Below are 16901 nucleotides of genomic sequence, written 5' to 3'. Positions count from 1 at the left end.
AGACCGAAGGGACAACATTTTCACGCAGAGAGTGGTACATGTATGGAATGAGCTGCCAGAGGAAATGATGGACGCTAGTTCAATTGCAACATTCAAGAGGCATCTGGATGGGTATATGAATAGGAAGGGTTTGGAGGGATTGGGCCGGGTGCTGGCAGGTGGGACTAGATTGGGTTGGAATATCTGGTCTGCATGGATGGGTTGGACCAAAGAGTCTGTTTCCACGCTGTACATCTCTATGACTATCAGAAACTGATTATAACAAATTCTGTTCAACTTGAAAGTGAGTATTTGTGCTGTGTAGGTGCAGCACATGATGTCAGATTGAAGTATTTTCATGAACACATGCTGTATCAATAAAATTACAGATTCTGATCTGGGGATGAAAATGTATTTTTAATTTCAATTCTTCAAGCATGATTACAGAAAATACTACAATTAAGAAAACTAAATCTGGCTTGGATCAATTATTTTCCCTGAAATGATAGAACTTCTCATTTACAGTGTTAAACAGCATAGCCCTAATAACTAAATTATGCAAGAAACAAGAATAAGTCATTCAGCCTCCTGAGTCTACTCATCATTTAATGAGATTATCGATGATCTGATTGTAATCTCAAATTTACATTCCTGCTGAGTCCGGATAGCTTTTCACCCCTTTCCTTAACAAAAATCTATGTTCTGTCTTAAAAATATTCCAAGACACTACTTCTACTGCCTATTCAGAGTGTTTCAAAGATTCACCACCCTGAGGGGAAGAAATAAATCACCTCAATCAAGTGACTCCTTATTTTTAAACAATAATTCCTACATCTACATTCTCCCATAGAAGATAACATCCTAATCATATCTAACATCACAGTCCTTCATGATTTTATGTTTCAAACAAGTCACCTTTTACTCCTCTGAACTCCAACTGATTTAAGCCATTCTTCATAACTGCCTCCCTGTATCCGTTTTTAAACAAGTTAACCAATACTGTATATGGTACTCCAGATGTGGTCACAACTGAAGCATACCTGCCTCCCTTCTGCATTCAAATCCACTGAAGATTGCAAAGACTATGTTTATGCTGTAGGCTGTGAAAGTATGAAAAATTACTGCTTTGGACCCAGGGACTTTGGAAAACATTTCTGTGTTTTAAAAAAAGGCAAACAGAGCTCATTGCATTTCGTATCTACAATGTTGCTTTGTTCAAGCAATGACGAAGAAGGTTAGAGTCCTCAGTTCTAAGTGTGTGTCTCACAGACATTTGCCCAGTGACAAATGTTTGACTGGTTTTTCACCCAGGAGCAGTTGTGCGTGTTTCGGAGCACTCACCATGGTAACAATTTTTTGATTGAGCAAGTAGCTACAGCTTTGTGTTGGGACAATACAGCTTGAAGGAGCAAACATCTCACTCTTGCCCTTCTATGACTGGCAAAGTCAAAAGAAAATCCCAAGTAGCACGTTACTTTCCTGCTCTCTCTCTCTTTCTGCAAATTCCCTTCTTGAAAGGCAAGAGGGAAAACCAGCAAACACACTGAGGGGCAAATTCGATCAATGAAACAAAAATTGAGAACTGATATGTTCACAAGCTTGGATCCTCAACAGAAAATTCAGATTAACCAGAAGGGAATGGACAGAAAACATCTGATCGACATTTGTCGTCTAGACAGTGCCAGACTGTGCTTCACTGACACTTTTTTTTATTTCTTCCCCACCCATAACAATTGGGTCTTGTCTTGTTTCTTTGTATGTTTGTACCTCTGTGGGATTTTTTTTAAAAAGGAGAAAAGTTATAAATTACTAATTTGTATTTCTTGCCTGCCACTGGTTAAAATCAAATTTCAACAAACAGTTGTTTCTTTGCTAAGTATGAAAACCTGAGCGTTTACTTTAAATTTGGGTTTGGCGGTCAGATAAATTGGACAGTTTAGATAACATGGCTAAATCTTTTCACATTTGTGATGACTGCAGGAATATGGGGTTTGATTTCCAGTGCACGGTTCCAGTGTGCTGTGACAGCAATATTCTATTAGTTTTTGTAATTGCTGTACCTGCACACTAGCCTTTTGAAATTCATGCACAAGGACATTCAAACCCCTCTGTATCTCACACCATGTGATAATGTTTCTTTTGCATTCTCCCTGCCAAATTGCACCATATCATACTTTCTCATGTTATACTTCATTTATTGCTTCTTTGTCTGCTCACTTAATCTATACCTTTTGATGCCTCCTCATGACTGCTTCATAACTAACTTTCCTACCCACATTTGTTTCATAAATTGACAGCCAATCCGTCCATCTCTTCTTACAGGTTATTTATAAAAATTGTAAACAGTTGAGGTCTTAGCACTGGTCCCTGTGATATACTACTTGTTACATCTTGTCAACTTGAAAAAGACCAATTTATGCGAACTCTCTTCTTCCGGTTAGCCAGCCAATCTTGTAACATGCCAACAGGCTGCCTCTAACCATGAGTGCTTATTTTCCACATAACTTTTGATGTAGCACTTTATCAGATGCCTTCTTGAAACCTTTTAAGTAATAAAGGACATTCACATTTTATCCATAGCACATGTTAATTTGTTAAAGAACTGCAATTGATTGGGTAAACATGATTTCCTCTTCACAAAATCATGTTGACTCTACCTAATTACCTTCATTTTTTTTCTAAGCACCTTGCCATTTCCACTAAAATAGAAAGCACATTCCCAAACAGATGTTAAGCTAACTTGAAAATAGTTTCCTTCTTCCAGCTTTTTTGAATAAAGTTACATATGCTACTTCCAATATCCTGGGACCTTTCCCATGTCTAAGGACTTTTGGAAAATTAATATCAGTGCATCAACTATCCCATACCTATTTCTTTATTGTCGCAGGATTAAGTCCATCAGCCTCCTTATTTTCCATTGTTAATTATCCATTCGCATGCACTGTAGGACCAATGCTCATTTATTTTTCAAATATTCCTATAAACCCTTGCGTTTATTTTTACATTTCTGGCAAGCTTTCTCTTATATTCTCACTTTTCAAACTATTAGCCTCCGAGTCATCTTCTAAAAATTCTGTTCAATGTTCAAGCTATCAACAAAATAAGTGTTAAATGTCGCATGTCAGCAAACAGAAATGTTCAGTGTTATTAATGCAGTCATCAGGTCAGGATAAGAAATTCATTTAGATGGTAAATAGGGACCATTGCAGTACATCTGGGTGAATTCAAATTGTAAAGTAAAATTATAAGTTATAACTATAAAAGGTAAATCCAGTCAATGATGTACACTACTACAAATTACCATTGCATTCACTTACATTTGACAACTGGTTGCAATTTGTCTGTCTTCAAGACGGTTCTACAAATAGAAAAAGCATGTTCATGTTATATACAAATATGTTACCGTTGTGTTTTCTTTAGAACCTTGTTCACATGTGGTGTAAAGCTTACATGATAACAAAAAGTCAATCACAAAATCAGAAATCTGGAAGAATAAACATAAACCAAAGCAATCAGAGGCATCTTCCTTTTGTTATTTCCCTTCCCTCTTCTTTGTTTAAAAGTTCATCTGAAATATATTTCTGGGTAATCTTTCACCAAAGCTGTAAAATGAATATTTTCTCTACCAAAGCTGCTTTATCTGCAGACTGTTTCAGCACTTTGTATGTTAGTTCATTTTTCAACTTCTTGTTGAAACTTGCAAGCAAGAATGCAGTGTTTACGAGATTAGATGTTTGCTTTCCTGTCTGAATATAATTTCTGTAAAGCACTGCCACTCAACGCTGTTACAATCTCAGCTGATGTCAGTACTGGACAAGTCAGATTCCAGACAGAAACATGGCTTGGTAGATCCTAACCTTGTTTCTTTTTATACTGAGGAGGCAACACACTCACAAACGTCTGCATTATACTTTTACCACAAACAATAAAACATTGTTTAAACAAGAAAAAACATGAACAAGATGATCAAAGTGCTAGAGAAAGTCAATAGGTCTGCTGGCATCTGTGGAGAAAGAAACGGAGTTAACGCTTCATAGTCATATGACACAGAAACAGACCCTTTGGTCCAACTCGTCCATGCTGAACAGGTGACCCAAACTAAAGCAGTCCCACTTGCCTGTGATTGGCTCATATCCTTTGAAACCTTTCCTACTCACTTGCCTATCCAAATCAAATCCAATGTTTCTTCTTCGGAGTTTCAAAAAACTGCCAGACCTGTTGCATTTCTCCAGCACCGATTTTTAAAAGAAAATATACATATCTCTACATCTGCAGCATTTTGCTTTTATCTGAATGAACAATACTGCACTAGATAAAGTTGGAAAGATGTTATTACAAACATCAGCAAAAGGTTCAGGTTCTCAAAACACCTTTAAACATCAACTAATTCAGTTGGTTAGACAACAGATTTGCAATGCAGAGTGATGCCAATAGTGTGGTTGAATTTCCACACTTAAGGTTAAAATGACTTCGCCCCCTTTTAAACCCAGTAATTTCCTTACAAACACTCAAACCTCATACAGCACAGAAACAGGCCCTTCAGCTCACCTGTTTACGCTGACCAACAAATACCAAGCTACACTAATCCAATTTAGCTGCACTTGGTCCATGGCTTACTATGCCCTGTTCCCACTACTCTAATGCTTCTTAATCAGCTGGCACAGCTGCTACCAGCAACTTTCTGTGCATTTATTGGATGTTGTTTTCTTCAGCTGGTATCTCTCTCATGATATCCAAAACAAACTGCAAACCAAATTCACTATTAAGTTCTTTTAACAAAGTTCACAGCTGGCTTGCCTCCATGACAATGAACCCTAATATAACTGACTGGTTTCCAGATTGTCATGCGCCGCAGAGCCCTAAAACCATAAGACATAGGAGTGGAAGTAAGGCCATTCGGCCCATCGAGTCCACTCCGCCATTCAATCATGGCTGATGGGCATTTCAACTCCACTTACCAGCGTTCTCCCCGTAGCCCTTAATTCCTCGAGACAACAAGAATCTATCAATCTCTGCCTTGAAGACATTTAGCGTCCCGGCCGCCACTGCACTCTGCGGCAATGAATTCCACAGGCCCACCACTCTCTGGCTGAAGAAATGTCTCCGCATTTCTGTTCTGAATTGACCCCCTCTAATTCTAAGGCTGTGTTCATTGGTCCTAGTCTCCTCGCCTAATGGAAACAATTTCCTAGCGTCCACCCTTTCCAAGCCATGTATTATCTTGTACGTCTCTATTAAGTCTCCCCTTAATCTTCTAAACTCCAATGAATACAATCCCAGGATCCTCAGCCGTTCCTCGTATGTTAGACCTACCATTCCAGGGATCATCCGTGTGAATCTCCGCTGGACACGTTCCAGTGCCAGTATGTCCTTCCTGAGGTGTGGGGACCAAAACTGGACACAGTACTCCAAATGGGGCCTAACCAGAGCTTTATAAAGTCTCAGAAGCACATCTCTGCTTTTATATTCCAAACCTCTTGAGATAAGTGACAACATTGCATTCGTTTTCTTAATCATGGACTCAACCTGCATATTTACCTTTAGAGAATCCTCGACTAGCACTCCCAGATCCCTTTGTACTTTGGCTTTACTAATTTTCTCACCATTTAGGAAGTAGTCTATGCTTTTATTCTTTTTGCCAAAGTGCAAGACCTTGCATTTGCTCACCTCTGCTGCTAGGCAACAAGTTTTCTCTTGCATATCTTTTAATGCACTGAATTATTTGATACCATCTCTTCACTTCAAGGCCGTAAAACCTTTAAGATACATGCAAACAAGGTTCTAGACTCCTCAGCATCAAGCTCTTGAGAATACTAAAACCCACATTTCCCCCTTCTTCACACACACAACATGAAATGAACTTAAAATTATACATTGTTCTTAATGTATTTCAAAGTACTGAACAAATTATTTTTCAATTGTTCTTGGCAATTTTTTGGCTGTATCATGCAAATTTGTACATCTAAATTGAACTCTCAAATTTTTAAAGGGGCTCAACTTCACAGCAGTCACACTATAGAAGGCAGCAATTTCAATTTCTCTAGCAGTGCACATTTTCAAGATATCCAAAATATTCCATAACCAATCCTTGTTTTGGAATCAAAACTGGTTTAGATAAGGTTGCAGCAAAGAGTTGAAGCAAAGGCAAAACACTTTTGTGAGAATCAAGGAATAATTTGTCGATCAGCGCTTCGCTAACAAAGTTTCTTAAGCAACTGAGTAATATACTTGATTGCAGTCAACCAGAGCTGAGAAACACATCTAATCAAGGTTTGAGGTGAAAAAAATAACTCGTCAACAATCCTGCACACTGGACAAAAACTGACCCTTCTAAACTACTCAAACTATAGCATTCCCAGTTATTATTTGGAAAGTTAAGGCCCCCACAACAACAACTCTGTTACTTTCGCTCCGATCTAGAATCATCTTTGCAATCCCTTCTTCGATATCTCTGGAACTTTTCAAAGGGCTACAGAAATGAGCCCCAATTATTCAGGTATCTGAATCCCTCCCTCATGCAGCATTCCTGTAGCCACGTGTTCAACTCCTCTCTTTCCCTATTCTTCACCTCACTACCATGTGGCGCGAGCAACAGAGATAAGAACTCTTTGTTCCAGCTCTAAGCTTCCACCCCAGCTCCCTGAATTACTGCTTTACATCTCCATCCTTTTTTTACTTATGTCGTTGATGCTGAAGTTGACCACGACATGGGGCTATCCCCTCCTCCTCAAGGATTCTGAAAACACAATCCGAAACTTCACAAACCCTAGCACCTGGGAGGCAACATACCAACTGCAAATCTCTCTTTTCTCCACAGCGTCTCCTATCTGTCCCCTTAACTATGGAGTCCCCAATGACTAATGCTTTGCACATCTACCCACCTCCCTTCTGAGCAACAGGGATGGACTCAGTGTCAGAGACCTGTACCCCTGGTAAATTGCACCACTCCCAGCAGTATCCAAAATGGTATACTTGTTATTGAGGGGTATGGCCACAGGGGGTCCCTGCACTGTCTGCCTGTTCCCTTTCTGTCCCCCGACTGCAATCCGTCTACCATTTTCCTGTACCGGAGGTGTGACTACTTCCCTGTAACTCCTCTCAATAACCCCCTCCGCCTCCTGAATGATCCAAAGTTCATCCAGCTCCAGTTCCCTCATGCAGTTTCCGAGGAGCTTGAGTTGGGTGCACTTCCCGCAGATGCAGTTAGCATGAACACTGGTGACTCTTACCTCTCACATTCTACTGAAGGAACATTCAACTGCCCTACCATCTATTCCCACTGTTCTAAATTCCCAGTCTATATATAAAAAAAACTAGTTACCTTACCAAATCGGCACTCAGGACCTTTTTGTCTGGTTAGAGGAGGATGATGAATGGGAGACACTACCTTAGTAGTGTTTCCGGTAAAGCAACCGCCCAAATATATTCTCTCGTTTACTCGGCCATCCATGCTTAGCGTGCGATCTGCCTACACACGAGTTAAGCTTTTATAGGATTAATTTTACCTTCCCTGCAGCCCCGATCTTTGCTCCCACTGCTGCTGTTTCGAAAGTTGAGGCCATTCCTCCCACAAGGTAAGCTTTTAAACAATTAACTTACCTCCCAGGCAGCGGTGGGAGTGAGTAGGATGATACTAACACGACTATCCTCCCTTCAATCTGAAATATAATTCTCATTGTGCTTTGGTTGGTTTTTGTCACCCATTTTATTCACAACAACCATGATACTCACCATTCTGAAACTTTACATATGAGTTGAGCTTAATAGTACATCCCTATACTCACTTTCAAGCAGCTCAGAATATAAAGAACAGAGAAGAAAGTTTACAGCCCAGGAACAGGCCCTTCGGCCCTCCGAGCCTGAGACGATCCAAATCTAATGTCTAAACCTAGGTCAATTCCTAAGCATCTGTATCCCTCCGCTCTCCACATATTCATGCATCTGTCCAGACGCATCTTAAATGAATCTACTGTGTCTGCCTCTACCACCTCTGCTAGCAACACGTTCCAAACACCCACCACCCTCTGTGTGAAGTACTTGCCGTGTGTATCCCCCTTAAACGTTTCACCTCTCACCTTGAAAGCGTGACCTCTCGTTACTGAATCCTACACCCTGGGAAAAAGCTTATCTCTATCCACCCTGTCTATACCCTTCATGATTTTGTAAACCTCAATCAGGTCCCCCCTCAATTTCCTTTTTTCTAATGAAAATAAACCTAACCTACTCAACCTCTCTTCATAGCTAGCACCTTCCATACCAGGGAACATCCTCATAAATCTTCTCTGCACCCTCTCCAAAGTGTCCACATCCTTTTGGGAATGTGGCAACCAGAACTGAACACAATATTCTAAATGCGGCCGAACCAATGTCTTGTACAATTTAACATGACATGCCAGCTCTTACACCCAATAACCCGTCCGACGAAGGCAAGCATACTACGTGCCTTCTTGACCACTCTATCCACCTGTGCAGCAACTTTCAGGGTACAGTGGACCTGCACTCCCAGATCTCTCTGCCCATCAGCTTTTCCCCAAGCTCTTCCATTCATTGTATAATTCGCTCTAGAATTAGACTTCCCAAAATGTATCACCTCACATTTGTCTGGATTGAAATCCATCGGCCATTTTTCTGTCCACCTCTCCAGTTTATCTATATCCTCCTGTATTCTCTGACAGTCCCTTATGCTTTCTGCTGCTCCACCAATCTTCGTGTCATCTGCAAACTTGCTGATCATACCAACAGTGCCCTCTTCCAGATCATTTATGTATATTACAAACAACAGTGGCCCCAACACTGACCCCTGTGGAACACAACTGGTCACCTTTCTCCATTTCGAGAAACTCCCTTCAACTACTACTCTCTGTCTCCTGTTGCTCAACCAGTTCTTTATCCACCTAGCCAGAACACCCTGCACACCATGTGACTTCACTTTCTCCATTAGTTTACCATGGGGAACCTCATCAAATGCCTTACACGTATATGACATCAACAGCCCTTCCTTCATCGACCAACTTGGTCACTTCCTCAAAGAACTCTATTAAGTCGGTAAGGTAGGATCGCCCCCGCACAAAACCATGTTGCCTATCACTGATAAGCCCATTCTTTTCTAAATATAAATAGATCCTATCCCTCAGTACCTTCTCTAGCAACTTTCCCACCACTGACGTCAGGCTCACTGGTCTGTCGTTACCCAGAATATCCCTACTACCCTCCTTGTACAGGGGGACAACATGAGCAACCTTCCAGTCCTCAGGCACCTCACCTGTATTTAAGGATACCACAAAGATATCTGTCAAGGCCCCAGCTGTTTCCTCTTTTGCTTCCCTTAGCAACCTGGGATAGATCCCATCCAGTCCTGGGGACTTGTCCACCTTAATAACCTTTAGCCTACCCAACACATCTTCCCTACTTATGTCAACGTGATCCTGACTAATCAAACTTCTATCTCTAATCTCAAGATTCATCATGTTCACTGAGGAGAGGAACACGGATACAAAGTAATCATTCAGAATCTCACCCATTCTCTCAGGTTCGACACACAGCCTTCCTTCATTATCCTTTAGTGGACCAATCTTTTCTCTAGTTACCCGCTTGTTTCTTATATAAGAATAAAATGCTTTGGGATTCTCCTTAATTCTGCTTGCTGAAGTTATTTCATGACCCCCTTGAGCCCACTTGATTCCTCGTTTAAGACTGGTCCTACTCTCCCGATATTCCTCCAGGCCCCGTTCTGTTCTTAGCTGCCTGAACCTTATGCATTATCACAGGTTAACATAGGGTCTGGGCACCTCCAAAAAAGGGGTTTTCCAGTTCTGAAGAAATCATTTTGGACTTGAAACATTAACTATGTTTTGCTCACAACAGATACTTCTGGAATAGCTGAATTTCTCCAGCATTTTCTGTTTATTTGAGATTCTAGCATCCGCAGTATTTTGTGCATCTATATATTTGAGTGCCAATCCATCATTAATTGCTCTTAAGCTGAAGTGGCTTGCTCAGCCATGTTAGTGACATTGCTCTGGGTCTCGAGTGGTCTGTAAGCCAGACCAGATCAGGAGAACAGGTTTCCATCATATTCCATCATTCATTCTGTCATAGTACAGTAATGAATCTTGGGAACAACAAATGGTATTTAGACTATATTATCTATTCATCTGAGTGCCATATCATTTGCAGGCTTGTCAGCTTTTTGTAGGATTCTTCTTCTTGTACTTAAACATTTGAAATTTTTTTTAGCAACTAGGAAGAAATAACTTTTCCTTCCGACAATGTTTTCTTTAAAATCCAAAACCAGGACTCATCTATAGTCATTACCAAAATCCACTAAAGAATTCAGGAGAGACTTCTTCACTCAGTGTGAGCCTGCTGACTTCGCAGTCATGGGTAGTTAACGTGAATAGCACATGTACATTTAAAGAGAAACTGGGTAAACATGAGGGTAAAAGAGATAGAAATGCAGTTAGGGTGAAATTAAGTAGGCTATCCATTGAGCCTCCTCAAAATAACAGGCCATAACAGTTAATTTTAATTATGCAACTAGTATGCAGTGTTATCCTGTATTTCACCTTAAGTAGACATTCACAGAATATATTTTCCACTAGGTAAAACATAATATGCACAAAAATCATTAATGAACATATTACAACAGTTGTGATCCAAAGGTCGAGAATAATGATGAGAGTTCAAATCCCACTGTGGAATCGGAATTCAACAAACTAATTAAAATTGGTTTACCCCACACTCTGGTCCCTGAGACAGACTCCCAGCAACGTGCTCGACCCTTAAACCACCTTCAAAATGATCTACTTGATTGGACAAGAGCAATATGAAAAGCTTCAATCTGCAACACTTTAAGTAGGCAGCTGATTTCCAATTCTACAATATTACTAGTGATGAGAAATAATGATTTTGCGAGTGACATCCACGTTCTAGGAATGAAAAAAACAGATAATAATCATCACATTGCTTGATAACAATCTCAAAATCAGACTGACCAGCAGGGAAGCCTTTGAATCCTCTCGATGAAATGTTACATCTTCAGCTGACGCCCTGATCCAGTCTTTAAGAGTTCTATCTTGCACTGAGGGAAAACAAAAAAAAAGCAAATTGCAATTCACACTCAGACTCTGCTTTTTATAAGAGCAAAGAACAAAGAAAATTTACAACCCAGAAACAGGACCTTCGACCCTTCAAGCCTGAGCCGATCCAAATGCACTTTCTGAACCTGTCGGTCAATTCCTAAGCATCTGCATCCCTTTGCTCCCCACCTACTCATGCATATATCCAGACGCATCTTAAATGAATCTACCACCTCTGCTGGCAAAGCGTTCCAAACGCCCACCACCCTCTGCGTGAAGTACTTGCCATGTGTATCCCCCTTAAACTTTCCACCTCTCACCTTGAAAGCATGACCTCTGGTTATTGAATCCTTCACCCTGGGAAAAAGCTTGTCTCTATCCACCCTGTCTATACCCTTCATGATTCTGTAAACCTCAAACAGGTCCCCCCTCAATCTCTTTTTTTCTAATGAAAATAAACCTAACCTACTCTCTTCATAGCTCGCACCTTCCATACCAGGCAACATCCTCGTAAACCTTCTCTGCACCCTCTCCAAAGCGTTCACATCCTTTTGGTAATGTAGCAACCAGAACTGTACACAGTATCCTAAATGCGGCCGAACCAATGTCTTGTACAATTTTAACATGACCTGCCAGCTCTTACACTCAATAACCCGTCCGACGAACGCAAGCATACCATATACCTTCTTGAACATTTCATCCACCTGTGCAGCAACCTTCAGGGTACAATGGACCTGCACTCCCAGATCTCTCTGCCCATCAGCTTTTCCCAAGGCTCTTCCATTCACTGTATAATTCGCTCTAGAATTAGACTTACCTAAATGTATCACCTCACATTTGTCTGGATTGAAAGCCATCTGCCACTTTTCCGTCCAACTCTCCAGTCTATCTATATCCTCCTGTATTCTCTGACAGTCCCTTATGCTACTCCACCAATCTTTGTGTCATCTGCAAACTTGCAGTATTCAATACTACCATGAGGATATCCTCATTGTTAAAATTTGGAGGAAAAATCAGAAGACCCAAATGTTTAAATAAGGTGGCACTTATCCAAGGACTTCACATGCTAATTAAAGTTCAAATATCAAAACACTTCAGCAACCTTTTTCAAAATCAAACCAAATTGAATTTTCTCAGCACTGTACAAGGTAAAACACAGAACACCTTGCATACCCCAGTAATGGGCACAAATGCTAACTAAATATTTTAACAAGAATACTGAACCATTCATAAACATGGATCAATTGTTAAGCAGCTCATATGCAAAATCACTTTTTAAAAAATCAAATTTCAGCCACTAATTTGCACAAAGGGATAGATAATTTTTCTGGGTCCATTTGTTAAAAATCTACCTACCTGCTACAGTACATGAGACACTTCAGTGCTGTTCAATTGCAAAGTTCAATGTTCAATCTGGAGTATTTTATATAAAGAGCCAGAATGTTGATGTGAAGTACTCTTTCTACTCCAAGACGACTAAACTTGATCTCACTCTCAACCTTGCTGCTGAACAAAATAGATTTTGGAATGTCTGGCATCAGAAAAGGATTGCGTATTCAATGAATCTACCTTTCAACAAGCGAGGTTGATTAATACTGAATTGGAGTCTGAAGGTTACGTCTACATTCAAACTACAAAGCCCAGATTGGCAGCAGACAGAACGGCTCAGAGGAGACTTATTTTTTGGAACAGTCTATTTATAAACAGGTGACAGGCTTGTTTTTAAAGTTTGGAAGCTAAGGTAAGTTATCATTGCCTTGAAGGAAATATTGAAGTGCTGTCATTGGTACATTAGTAAAGCAGACTGACTAAATTCACATCCTGAGGAAATTGAGCAGGTCGGTCACATTAGGAGATTGCTCATTTGGCCTGATCATTAATTTTGATTGATTAAACAACAGATAAAAGCAGACAGTATGTACTTATTGCTAATCCTCTGACTTGCATACTATGGAATGGAAAAAGACCTGTTTTTGAAGTTTGACCGCATGCTTCAACCAGTATGGAACAAATGAAATGTAGACTGGAGTGACTTCAAATGTTACAAATACAGATGGTAGGTGGAGATCAGGAGCTGCCACTTTAGGGAAATTGGTGCTCCTGTGCTCTCGTGTTACACTGATTCACAGTGACACTACTTGCAGTTTAGTTTGATCCATATTTAACTCTTGGCTGCAAAAACATGAAGCATGAAACTGCTGACCCCAATCTTACTTCATAATAATCCAAATTATTTAAAATTCAAGGTTAAGGCAGTGTTTCTAATTACAAATTGGATCTATCTGTATAGGACTCCACTGTACATGGCAATTCACCCCGAAGAATTGAAAACTTACAAGAAACTGCCTGAACAGGTGCCCCTGAAGTCAAATGATTGCCACGAAGGTCAGCAAATCCAGCGTAAGAATTCACAGCTCTCAAATGACGATCACCACGATGAACTCCCTAGTAAAGACATGAGGCATTAGTATACATTTCAAGGAAACATAATATTGGAAAAGGAGAGAAAATACACTTTGCACAAAATACCAAATCATGAACAACTCCCTTCGTTGATTTCTGCTCTTTCGACTTTATTGCTTCCCTTGTCCCTGACTTTGGGAGTTCCAGGTTGTCCTTGTGGCCTGAAGTAGAAATGCATTTAGATTAACTCAAAATTTATTTCACAGATCCTAACAAACTGACAGTGCAATATGTTAGTAATATTCGTGCAATTTTGAAATGTTTCTGATCTGACCTCACAAGCCATATTCCCAATAACAGACACAATAGACTGTAAAATAGTTGGAGCTGTTAATGTCATTTCACAAATGGTAATAAAAGAACTTCAAAGTTACTGGTTTAAAAATGTAATATTCTGAATGCATGTGGTCCAATCAACTAATCATTTTCAACTAAACTTAACTGGAGTTTCTATTAACATCAAAAAGACTGAATTAAATATGACATGTTTCCAACTTCTAATAATTGATGATGCACAACTTCTTGACAGCTTTTAGATGGCAAAAGTAAAGCCAGGAAAATTCGTTTAAAAAACACTACAAATCAAGACATTAGATAATGTATCTCTGTGCTTTCCCATCACTGATTGCAATAAGAAATTAAGTATTGAAGATGCAAATTTAAAAGTTAAATTTGAAGCTTGTTTTGGAATTTAAAACAAAACGCTTTCAGGGACTTTATTAAATTTTGATTACGATCCATCTAACTGTCACAATCTTAGAAAGGACAATTAGACAATTAAAGTATGATTCAGTTCAAAATGGCTGAAAACCAAGTATCGTGCAGAGGTAAAATCGGAGACATTGGAGTAGATATCATAAAATGTTACAAAGCTAGGGGGAAAAAAACACAGCAGTGGTGCCTTTTTGTTGCAACCAAGATACAGCAGAAGGAGAAGGGCAAATAAAACCAAGGAGAGGCCCAAGCAATGCACCAACAGTGAAGTCACCTGCAACCAGCAGAAGTCCCGCAAAGTTACAGTGGTACAGGAGCTCAAACCTCTCATTTTGGTTTTGTTCCACAGATCATTCAGCAGTCCTGAACAGTTCCCAATATTAATATGTTGACCTCGTAATTCGATAGCCTGTATGAAGTGACTGTCCAAATCTCTTTGACCTTTTCTGGATTGTTCATAGGTTTCTTTACTGGATATGATGGCCGAAGTAAAGTCTCCTGTGCGCAGAGGTTCTCTCTTTTCATAGTCGTTCTCAAAGTAATGCGTAGTGCTCGGACTATATTCAGTGCTTCGGTCATGACTGTAGTCAGTGTCTGTGCTACTCTCAGTGTCAATGAATGCGTGGTTGAGATATCCTTCAGTTTCAAAGCAAGCTGTGGTGCTAGCGTGGCAACAGAAGCTGCAAGCAGGATGAGAAGGACAGCAGCAAATGTCTTCAGGTAAAGCACAAACAACTTCACTATACTTACCAACAAATGCCCCAAATTCAACAGAACTGCCATCGGCATCTATACCAGTTTTAACTGTGTCGACTGAGTCAGCTACAAGCTCCAGTTGGCTTGTACCACTTGGTTGAGATGGGGTACTAACAAAAAATTTGGCAGCTGGGGACGAGAGATTTGGTATGCTGTGGAATGACTTTCCTGGTTTTTGATCACTGGTCAGAGATTGGGTCTTCCCCAGCCCCATGTGAAGTTCAGAGGGAGATGCCGCATTTTGTAATAAGGCACAGACCGAGGAACCAGCCTCTTGAACATTCAGTTCATTCCTCTGTGAGCCGGGAAGAAAATCTGGGCCATACTTCCTGCATAACATCTCTCTTTGGGAAACATTAATGTAATCTTGAAGAGAACCATCAGCACATACAGAATCACCAGTGTCCATCCCTCGCTGAGAAAAAGAGGAGCCCAAATATGTTCCAATGCTGTGCTTCTTTTTAAGAGAAGTTTTAACTGGAGCATCTGAAAGATTATCTCCCAGATTTCTTGAAATGCTCAGCTCGCGAGTAATTTCATTGTGCATCTTTGTGGCTTCTGAAGCTTTCTGAGCAGTCAGTGCTTTCAAAGTATCCACTGTAAGGGCAGACAGGTCCTGCAAGTGCCCAATCTGGCCATCCAACGTTTGTAATGAACGCTTTATATAATTTACACGGTCACCTACTTCTTTTAACTGGATGGACATATTTTCAACTCTAAAAAGAAAGAGAAAGAAAGGTTAACTCAACGACTTCAAAATGAACTAAATAAATTATTGCTGAATGTTGCTAATTTCAGACCTAACTATTACAATTATACCCTTACCATAGAAATACAAGCTTCAAAAGATGCTTGAGGTACATAATCAGAAAATGTAATGGGATACATAAAGGCAGAGTTAGCGAGACAGAACATGATCCAAGATGGACTGGACGACATCATGGAGGTGAAAATGTGCTAGAGTATTAAGGGATTTAAACAACTGACAGCAAAGGCAAAAGAAATGTTTTGGGCGGGGGTGGGTGAAGGAGGAAGTGGGGGATTGTGGTGGAGGTAGACAGAGAAAGAAAAATGGGTGAAGAGAGAGAAGAATCTTAGGTGAACTGAACATCACGAGAAAGAGCGAAGTGTAGGTAGCTTGTAAGGGTAAGACTAGAATAGTCGAGTTTGGGGGCAACAAATCATAATGGTTTCAACAGTCGATGGGTTATGATAGGCATTAACCAAATGTTACAAGGGTAGAAGCAGCTGTCATTTATGATACAATCTCAAATGTTTAATTTGTTGTGTAACAGGAAACTACAGATACAATCTGATTGAAGTAGAGACAGTGGTGGGAACTGAGGGTGCAGATTCAGGCGAAGGCATGAGGCTCTATGCTTTGAGTTTCCTAATGTTTGGCTGGAGAAAAATGCCTCTTGTTGCAGCACCCAAAAAGATTTGCAAGATTCTAAATGTGGCTTGACAGGAGCTTGGGGACATCCTTTGAAGACTTGAATTCAACCAAGTGTACTGTTTGCTTTACTGCTACTTCACACAAATTGCAATGTCCAGAAATCTTAATAATTAAACATTCAGCTCTCTGCGGCACTATCCATGAAATATCAAGTGTAACACATAAGAACCATATCTAAAATGCACTCCTGAATGTGAACTTTCAAAAGGGAATTGGAGAATGACAGAGCTGGAGCTAAAAAGCAGGGAGCAGATGACGAGCTTTTAGATTCAACATGGGATAAAACTGATTGAATGGTCATGTTCCACGCTGTACCCAATTCTTTTTTTCATTCATTTGTGGGATGTGGGCATCACTGGCTGGTCAGAATTTATTGCATGACCCCAGGGGCCCTTGAGAAGGCGGTGGTGAGCTGCTTTCTTGTATAGCTGCTGTCCACTGCTGTGGGTTGAACC

The 16901-nt window shown here is 40.2% G+C and overlaps 1 protein-coding gene across 2 annotated transcripts in view; it reads right to left on the bottom strand.

Annotated features, from left to right (window-relative positions):
* The window catches only part of trpm7 (transient receptor potential cation channel, subfamily M, member 7), a 181894-nt gene that overhangs the window by 33632 nt on the left and 131361 nt on the right, over positions 1-16901 (bottom strand). Inside the window, exons 26-30 of one of the 2 annotated variants that reach the window (XM_060853075.1) lie at positions 14559-15706; positions 13587-13681; positions 13394-13502; positions 10974-11059; positions 3297-3337 (exon numbers count right to left, since the gene is read on the bottom strand). In XM_060853075.1, coding sequence (XP_060709058.1) covers positions 3297-3337; positions 10974-11059; positions 13394-13502; positions 13587-13681; positions 14559-15706 — 1479 coding nt within the window. The remainder of the gene's footprint in view (positions 1-3296; positions 3338-10973; positions 11060-13393; positions 13503-13586; positions 13682-14558; positions 15707-16901) is intronic. The other variant, XM_060853076.1, reaches the window with a different exon arrangement.

The sequence above is a fragment of the Hemiscyllium ocellatum genome, chromosome 39, assembly GCF_020745735.1.
Source record: "Hemiscyllium ocellatum isolate sHemOce1 chromosome 39, sHemOce1.pat.X.cur, whole genome shotgun sequence".
Taxonomy (NCBI): domain Eukaryota; kingdom Metazoa; phylum Chordata; class Chondrichthyes; order Orectolobiformes; family Hemiscylliidae; genus Hemiscyllium; species Hemiscyllium ocellatum.
The sequence above is the reverse complement of the archived record's forward strand: the minus strand, read 5'-3'. Positions and strand labels throughout refer to the sequence as shown.